This window comes from Stegastes partitus, unplaced genomic scaffold (assembly GCF_000690725.1).
Source record: "Stegastes partitus isolate 25-593 unplaced genomic scaffold, Stegastes_partitus-1.0.2 Scaffold1762, whole genome shotgun sequence".
Lineage (NCBI taxonomy): Eukaryota > Metazoa > Chordata > Actinopteri > Pomacentridae > Stegastes > Stegastes partitus.
The window spans coordinates 26,716-36,504 of NW_007579493.1; the positions used below are offsets into that span (position 1 = coordinate 26,716).

Consider the following 9,789-nt stretch of genomic DNA (forward strand, 5'->3'; position numbering starts at 1 on the left):
CATGGTGTGTAAACCATCTGGAGCTTAAACACTGCTGCCCTCTAGTGGCCATGGCAGGTACAATGTGGGGAGATAACATTTATATCTTTGACACCAAGTCACAAACTGATTTCCCCACATTGCAAAGGGGGATTTTGGACATTTCTCTGTACTTGTAACAAAAAGATGGGAAAGGACAGGAGGAAAGAATTACACTTTTTCAGCTCGTATGTAATTTAAAAAAAAAAATGTATGTATGAAAAGTATGTTTTCGAACATACTGTGTAATTCTGATAGAAGTACACTACCATGTGATGATACTTCTTCAATCAGTATCAAGCTTGTAAAACCGTAATTTTTTTTCAATGCATTGACCACGAGTGATCTGGACGGATTATCACAACATATTGTGGATTCACATCCTCTCCTTTGACTTTTAAATAACATATTAATGACTAATTCAGTGGGAATTCAGTGTGTTGGTTTGAAGGCACTGAACTCTGTACTCCCTGGCATCCTAGTCAGACTAATCCTCTTTACAAATCCATTTTGGGATATGCTGCTGCCCTTTACAATCCTAAACATAAAAACTGGTTGAGAAAATTAATGGATGAATGGCACTAATATGAATGTGTCTCAAATGATGATGGCGACTGTGATGGCATGTTCATCAAAGTTATGGAATCCTGTTGATGGCTGCAATGGCAGGCGCTTTATATTAGTGTTTTTTTTTCTTTTGCTTTTATAGAAAAAAAAAAAAATGAAATGGGTTTTGTTGCAGACAGATGGTGGATAAGTGAGATCTTGTGGATGTCCAAAACTTTTCCTGATCCCTTGGGATTTGTAGCTGCAATGCTGTTCCCCACACCGACGGCTTTTTTACCTGCGACTTGTTCCTCTTCCTCCGACTCTCTTTCTGTGCGCTCTGAGAGACTGAAGTCAGAAGATGTCTCGTTGTCGAAGAGGCTTTCACCCTGCCCTGAGCCGCTCTCATCCTCCCCACCCAGCGACCAGGGTGAAGCCGAGGTTATCGGAGATATGGTTGGCGCAGCTGTGCCTCCTACCTCAGAGGTGACAGCACTGCCGCTCCCACTTTCAAAATAGAATGCTGAGGAGTGGTCCTCCAGATCATCTGGGGTCTGGCCAGACTCTGAGGTCGTGGATGGGGGGCCAGTGCTACTGACTTTGGTTGAATAAGGGAGCATGCTCTCTCCAGAGGCCGAGGTGGGAACCCTGTCCCACTCCTGATCTACACCCTCTTGGGAGTCAGGGAAAAGGGCTGAACCAGAGGCACTGCTACTACTGTCTAACACTGTCCCCTCAGGGGTGGGGGTGAAGGGAGAAGCTGTGGGTGACAGAGGGAGGGCAGCGGTTTGGAGGGCAGTGTTTCTGTCTGATGCTGAGAACCAGGAATCCGTGACAGCAGATGCTGTGGCTGCAACAGAAATGGACAGGTCACTATGGGTGGCTTGGAGAAACTGGGAATGATGAGAGGTCAGTGAGGGAGAGATAGCACTATGGGAGAGCAGAGGCTGATCTAAGGACAGACCATCAGAGCCCACCACCGACAGAGAGCGTAGAAGGTTGTCTACACCAACACCAGAGGCCGAAAGGATGCCCACACTAGAGTAAAGCTCTAAACTAGTTGAGTCCCAGGCAGAGGACGGCAGGGGCACATGAGGAGAGGCATGCAACCAGGATGAGGATACTGATGGCTCCAGAGAACAGCCACACATGGCATCCACATCACTAGCTAACGGAAACCCATCACCACTGACCTCGGGGAGGAAAGACTCTATTGTGCTCCCTTTGGCATATCTTGATTCCTCAAACCCAACTGAGAAAGATCTGGACAAGTCTGGGGTGGTGCCGGAAAGGGTGAAGTCAGTAGAAAGAAGAACTGAAGGCCGGAGGGTTGGGCTGAGAGACAAAGAGATTGTCGAGAGGGATGGATCCCAGGCAGATTCAGAGAACTCAGCGGCGACAGCGGTGTCAGACGTGTCCGGCACCCTTTGGAGTGGAGGAGTATCCCTAAATACTGAGGGATCCCCTGATGACCCAGATAATACATCACCAATGCTATCACTATCATCAAACCCGACACCAGGGAAGATGGGGTCAGTCTCCCAACCAGACAGGGAGTGCGAGGAGTGAGGGAGGTGAGGCAGGGTGGAGGCGGAGAGCTTGGGGATTGAAGGAGAAGCTGTGTCTTTGCTAGACAGCAGTGTGGTAGCAACATGCTGGGAGTCCGATGCGGAGGCAGACAACACAGGCCACGAAGAGGGAGGGTCATGCAAGCAGGTGGAGGGGGCGGTGCTGGGGTCTGCGGTGTCACACAGAGGGGAGGAGGCGAAAGAGGAGGACGAGGTAGAGGAGGGGGAGACAGAGGGGCTCTCACCGTTGGACAGTGGCTGTGTGGTCTGCAAGAGAACGGCACTCAAGCCAACAGAAGTAGTGGTTGTTGAAAAATGAGGCATGCTGGGACTTGTATGCCTACGTAGAACAGCTTCACTCGATGAGAAGGGCTGGGCGCTCGAAGATTCTGTCCGAGTTTCTGGAAGACCTCTGGGTTCAGCGGAAACACTTCTGTTGGTGGTACTGTCTTCATTAATGGGAACTGTCCAACCTGGGTCAGTCTCAGCCTGAATGAAGGATGATGATGATGATGATGATGATGTTGTGCTGCTCAAGTCACTGGTATGACTGGTATGGGTACTTTTACCACCTGTCGCCTTTGGACCAATGAATGCAGGAGTAGTGGTACTTATACCACCTTTGGCTTTTTCAGAGGAGTCTTTTGGACTTATGCTTCGATGAACACCTTCTGTCTTTTCATGGGGATATAAAGGAGTCGTAGAAGTAGCAATGAAGGGTTTGTTGGTTGTTGTGGTGGAATAAATGGGCGCGTTGCCACTGAAGTCAGCGCTTGTTGTGGTTTCTTCTGACAGGGGGACCTCTGCTGGCTGTGAGGAGGTTCTGTGGTGTGTTGTTTCCTTAGAATGGCTCAGCACTCGACCAGATTCAGTGGATCTAAGAGGGGGAACTGGATCAGTGGTGGTGGTCCTCCTCTGACCAAACTCTGTTGTTGTAGTTCTCATGCCAGGTAGAGGTAAAAAAGGTGACTCAGAAGTTGTGATCCTCTCTGAGTTTGTAGCACTCCAATCCAGACTATTATCCTGGATTTTATCCAGTTCATTCCAAGACAGATCAGGTTCATAGTTGCCCTGTTGGTGAGAGTAAGGTTTAAAATCAGTGACAAGCAACAGTACTAGCTGTAACTAAACAATGAAATGTAAGGAAAACAAACAAAAGAAAAAAAAAACTTTGCTTACCTCATCATCAAATTCATCTGAATCTGATTCCAGCGCATTTTCTGGAAAAAAAGGCACAGGTTGCAATGTTAATGTTACATTAATGATTCAAAATAAGAACTACAATAACTTTACCAAAATGTCTAACTCATAAAATACATAATTTAGCCATTATTTATATTAGTGTGAAAATCACTATGAGCTATATTTAAGTTGATGGTAATTTCCTGAGGCAAAAAAACTAAAAAACAAATATAAAATGTTGTAATGAAAACATCACAGAGAGGAACAGGTACACTCTTGGACACTGTGTCTTAGATGTATTTAAGAAAAAAAAGAAAGGTAAACTTTATTGTTGTTGCTGCTATTTTAAACCTACAAGTGTAACAGAAAATTTGGAATATGAATGTGTTGCTTATAATGGATGTATGTGTGGAACGACGATGGGAGAAAATGGAGGACGGGGGACAGGTTCTGCACACCACTTGGATTAATATGCTGTCCTGTGGTAAACACAATACCAAACAGTGACAAACACTTGCATGCAACAGATTTAGGCACTTTCATGCATGGAGACCCCTGAAGACACAAACAAACAGAAAACCTTAAACAAAAAGCATTTGCAACAAATAATTTTTCGGTTTCATCCTCCTTTTAAAGTCAAACGAATCAAAAAAATAATTTGAACTGAAAATTCTCAGTTACTTTTCTCTAATAGTCTAAACTTTTTTGTATTTAAACTCCACCCACCATCTGTTACCTGAGAGGAATAAAACAAGCTCACAAAGAGTTATTTGCAAATGCTACACAAGCTGACCGAGCTCAGACGCACAGCACACAGTTGGGCATGTCTGGGAGCAGGTGTGCAGGTGGTTGTCTTGTGACTCTTACCTGTCTGAGGCTAAGTGACACATCATGGAGACCAGATCAGACTGGTTTGTGAAGCATGAGGTGGGGTTTTACAAGTTTAATGAACTGGGTTTGAGGGATATGACTGAGGGTTGGCTGAAAAGTGACTTTATCAATGCAAAGCCTCTGTTGAGCTATAGCGGATGTAAAACCAAAATGACAGGAAAAGTAATGAGATGATTGGTTTATTAGTCAATTAGAAAATTATTATCTTTACCTTGAGTCATTATTTAAGTCATCAAAATAAAACACTAAACATGTACAGCTTAAAAAATGAAACAGTCTCTAAACTGCTAAAATTCACCTTTTTCTTTCATCCATAGTATTATAACATGAAGCATCTGAACTGAAACATTTAAAATGTGTTGGGAATAAACTTTTGGGCTTGGTTAAACAGGGATCGTCATTGTAAATTCTTCTTTGACTGGTTTGAAGAGAAAAAATACGTTTTTGAAAAATCTAACATGTCTTGTATTTATTACTTCAAAACAGGACTTTGGTAGAACACATGACACCAGTTTAGAGTCTGTCATTGTTAAGTGCAGCTAACGTGGCACCATGACTTTAGTGTTGCCAACGTGGTACAATCACCAGTGTCACAAAAGGCATGTAAATCAACTGAATGTTGCAGAGTAACACCCATTCATGCAAGCTGACACTGAATTATGATGCAGGGCTGTTTTGCTTTGGAACAAGACATATTAGTTTATTTAACATGAAGTTCAGCTGAAATACAAAGTCACTATGGTCGCCATTTCTATTCATGTTACACAAAGTACTGCTGCACACATGCAAACATTTCTCTTACTGTGAGAGGGAAAAGGAACAGATGGTACATAATGAAAGCAAAACAAAGATCCCGGCTTTGTCTTTTCACGTGACATGAAGGAACATGGAAATTGGCACCCAAACCACCAAGCACATTCTTATCTCTTAGAAATATAGAGAAATGAGATGAAACAGTTAAAAACACAAAAAGAAAAAGTGAGACAGCAAATATTGTCCCATATATATATTTCATATATATATGAATGACATAAAGTATAGTTAGTATCATACAAGGTTCAGAGGGAGGACAAGAGGAAGGATGGAAATGTTACTAAAAGAAATGAAATGCGGTTGGACATAAAACACATATGACAAGACAAAAAAAAAAACAAGTAGAAGAGGTGAATGCTCACTCAGACATCTCTCCTGCCACTTTGATTCCTCATAATTTGATAATCAGAACAAATAGTTTTTTTTCACCTTGCCTGGCTGTTAGTCTTCTAAAACATTGGACTTTAAATCTAAATCTTTACTTTCCCACTGGTGACATGAAGATTGTCAGTCTAGGTGTAACTAGGATTACGGTTTATTCTAAATACTGAAGCCCACTAGTGGCAGGAAAAGAAAATAGAATGTGATCAGGAAAAATAATATAATAAAGGATATTAGGAAAAACATTTGACTAAAAAATGAGATAGTATTTGCGAAGTAGAGGCAATCAAAATCAGCAGACACCACATTTTTTACCTGAATTACTAGATGTAGAAATTAGTAAAAAAAAAAAATAAATAAAATGGCCAAAAGTAGTAGATCAGACAAATTTATAATGCTTAAAATTGTACTGAATTGTTCAATTTAAATATATTAACTCAAAATTCTGATATACAAAGTCAATGTCAACAATAATGTGAATAATCTCAAATGAAAAAGTCCTGATTGTGTCATTAATATATTACAATTTCACATAAAGTGTTGTATTTTCAGTTACGTGAAAAATATCTCTATGGTTTGTCTGCTGAGCTCTACGCTCGGTGCTGGGCAAGGTCGCTCTTACCGGGGTCGTCGACGGGCATGACAACTGTCAGCAAGTCGCTCACACGTCCGTAGAGACCGTTAGTGCAGACCGCCACCACCTGGACCGTGTAGCTGGTGTTGGCCAACAGGTCATCGAGGATCGCTCCCTGGTAGTCAGACAAGGAAATAAATCAGTTTCAAGAGCGACTTCTTTCCTTCCAGATGCCTGTTTGCATTGCTTCATTACTAGAACACCAAACTTACAGTGAGTTCAAAGTGGCTGCAGTCAGATAAGTCATGATAGTCAGCATTTGGTTAAACATAGTTTATGTTCAAGTTCCTGTATTGTTTTTTGGTAATGTGTACAGAGAGCATCACTGTTTGTGTTGCATTCAGGGACACTGTGCTGCACTGGTTCAAAAAATTGGATTCAGAAGAAAGCGAGAAAGGGTGCTGGTCATTTATCACATTTATGATGTCCGTGACCTTAAACATATCAGGTATTTTAGAGGCAGTCCTTGCTTGTTCCTATATTGCTTCACAATAAAAATATCACAAATTACCTACAACATCAACGTCTTAACTGACAGGATTTACAGACACGGTGTTGGAAGGTTACATTGTTCTACCGGTTGTTGTGTTGTTTCCAATTTCACGATATCTGACACTGAAGCATCCTCGAATGCATAACTTGGTGACAGGTAAGAAACTAAATCTGAAAAATTAAATTTAGGACTTTTAAAATTACTGAAATGAAATGGAACTGGAACGTTTAAATGACTTCAAGTGCCACCTTCACAGGAAAAGTGTTCAAAATTAGAGCTTTAATGCAGTGGTGGATGATTTTACACCGAAACTATTGAGGCAGAAATACCAGGTCTAAATGAAGACAGGCCAGTGACTGTTTTTTTAGTGTAAAAGTGCTATCAGATGACCAATTTGACAAATATTTTTACTGCATGACTCGTGACAGCTGCTAATTCAGGATGACAGTGCTTGACTAGTGGCTATGGCTGGAAAAGACATGACAAAGCATTTGGCGTAAAACGTTAATATTGAACTTGTGGACTCTCTCACCACATCCTGGTCTCCGTCGGTCAGGTATTCAGAGGGGACAGAGGCCTCCGTACTGGTCAGTTGGTAGGTGACAGAGTACTTCTCGATGCTGGCATCATACACTGCACGAGGCCGCTCCCATGTCACCAGCAGGCTGCTGAGGTTGTAGGGAACTGCCTGGATGTTCTCTGGCTCTGAACTGCAAACTGACACAAGCCCACAGACAACAAATTCAAAAAAGGTTGGCGTGTACTCCTTCAAATATCTATGCCAAGTGCCGCAGAATGTAAAATGACCATCAGATTTTATATACCTACATCCTTTCAAGACAGCAGGACACAAGTTAAAAAATCTGCAGCCTGGAGAGTCAAGTGCCGTAAAGAGTGCAGTACCATTATGTAGAGCTGTTCACCTTTATTACATCACATGCAAATGACAGGCTGCTACAAAGTAATCCCATTGTTGCTGTTTTTATCTGGACTTGAAGCAGCGACATTGTGGATATTACTGGAATCTAAATGCAGAAAATGGAATTTATATGGAAAATATATAATTAGGGCTGCAAGGTGGCGCAGTTGGTAGCACTGTTGCCTCGCAGCAAGAAGGTCGCCAGTTCGTGTCCCGGTGGGGTCACCGGAATCTTTCTGTGTGGAGTTTGCATGGGTTCTCCGGCTTCCTCCCACATAGTCCAAAAACATGTTGAGGTTAATTGGTGATTCTAAATTGTCCGTAGGTGTGAATGTGAGTGTGCTTGGTTGTCTGTCTCTAAGTGTAGCCCTGCGATGGACTGGTGACCTGTCCAGGTGAACCTGCCTTCGCCTTAAGTCGGCTGGGACAGGCTCCACGACCCCAATGAGGATTAAGCGGTGTATAGATAATGGATGGATGGAAATGTATAATTACATTAATGCTAAAGATTTTAGTCACTTTTGTGACATATTTTCAGCAAAAATTAAAGTCATTGCATGTACTTTACTTCCCAGTGATTTATCTGACAGAAACCTGGAGCACTATCTCCAATCAGAGTATTAAACAGTAACTTACAATGTGTTGAGTTTACAAATCACATTAACTCAGATGCAGTAACACAACTATGTGAATTTGCACACTGCATGGTTCTTCTTTTATGCTGCATACTTAGTGTCTGGATTTATTTTTAACAAACCATTTTTATCAGTTAAGGAGGCCATGAACGGCAGAAGCCAAATGTGACTGATTTCTTTGTTCCTTCTTGTGTTTTTAAGAATGATTCTGGGTCAGAGTTGAGATTAGCGGTGCAGAGATAATGCAGATGACAGACACTCTGGGATTAACACGGATTAAAAGGGGCCGGGGATCGATGACAATAGGCAGGAGGAGGACACTCCATCTATGCAAACACTAACACATTTCCTCCTCTACTGGATCTGAGCTGAACTTAAACTGCCCTCACTGGATTTAAACTCTGACCTGTAAGGGATCACGGTTAGAATGCCACACTGTATTACGCACTGTATACTGTAAAAAAAACCCTGCAGTGAACATGCATGTACAAATGTAGTTGTTCCATTGGTCAGATACTCAAGTTGCTGGCACAGAAAAATACCTATTCTGACTAATCTGACTGATTAGGTTTAGAGAAGGAAGCAGAGACACATGGCTGCCCAGTTTGAACCACTAGAGGGCAGAAGCAGCCAGGACAACAAACTGATTCAGCACAGTCTGACAGATATCACAACATCCCAGTGTGAACATCATTACCAGCTAGACCACGGGTGGGCAGTCCTGGTCCTCAAGGGCCACAATCCTGCATGTTTTAGAGGTTTCCCTCTTCCAATGCACCTGATTCAAATGATCAGGATCATTATCAGGCTTCTGTTGTGGTCACTTTAGATCTATCCTATCCTACTTTGGATACAACCGATCCAGACCGCTAGTCTTGTCATGATTTGATACAGAGAAATCTCCTTGCTTAGAAAAAATAAAAACTTTGTATGCAATGTTCTGCTGAAAATTTGAAGCACAGACATAATTCCTACAGGGGAACAATGGTGTTCAGATGAGTGTCATCTGAAAGTTATTTCAGTGGAAGGATGCAAGTCAAGAAAGTCTGAGGAGTGAATATGATCAATACCATTAATCTGCTTCAGGTTAATTGCTGACCTAGAAACAAAACAAAATAATGTTTCTTCATGTTACATGTACAAGCCAGAGAACCCGGTGAGAACCCACGCTGGCCATTGAGAACATGCAAACTCCACATACAAAGATCCCAGGTGTCCTAACCCGGATGTAAACTGGGGATCTTCTAGATGTGAGGTGACGGTGCTAACCACTGAGCCACTGTGCGGCCCTAAGACAAACCAGCTCTCTCATGTTCTTCTCAGTAAAATTTTAAGCATGAACAGACCAAATGCTCTTCTCATTGTAAACCCTAAATAATCCCCTGGTCCTCAGTAACAGAACAAACACTCTGGCCAAAGCCATAGATCAATCCTAATTACTGAGTGGAGCTAGTGTGCAGCATGATAATCAATGGTTAACTAACTCGACCTGTCCTCTATCTGTCATTACAATTTGATTTGGGTCACTTGACTTCTATTTTTATCTCTCTGTTATTTTTTGGCTGTCATTTGTAATCGACTTGTCTCTGTCCATTTAGAGTAATTAGCATTAACCAACTTTTCTTCACAGTGGGCTCAAAGTGACGGTCTACCAAGTGTCTACTGTCCTAATGAGGAACATTAATGTACCATAATTTACATGATGTGTT

General features: G+C 42.1%; 1 protein-coding gene across 1 annotated transcript in view; it reads right to left on the reverse strand.

Moving 5' to 3' along the window:
- Positions 1-9,789, reverse strand: part of LOC103372465 (receptor-type tyrosine-protein phosphatase zeta-like) — a 99,919-nt gene that overhangs the window by 24,639 nt on the left and 65,491 nt on the right. The window contains exons 9-12 of the mRNA XM_008302120.1: positions 7,059-7,243; positions 6,022-6,148; positions 3,312-3,352; positions 863-3,203 (exon numbers count right to left, since the gene is read on the reverse strand). Of these exons, the coding sequence (XP_008300342.1) occupies positions 863-3,203; positions 3,312-3,352; positions 6,022-6,148; positions 7,059-7,243 (2,694 nt within the window). The remainder of the gene's footprint in view (positions 1-862; positions 3,204-3,311; positions 3,353-6,021; positions 6,149-7,058; positions 7,244-9,789) is intronic.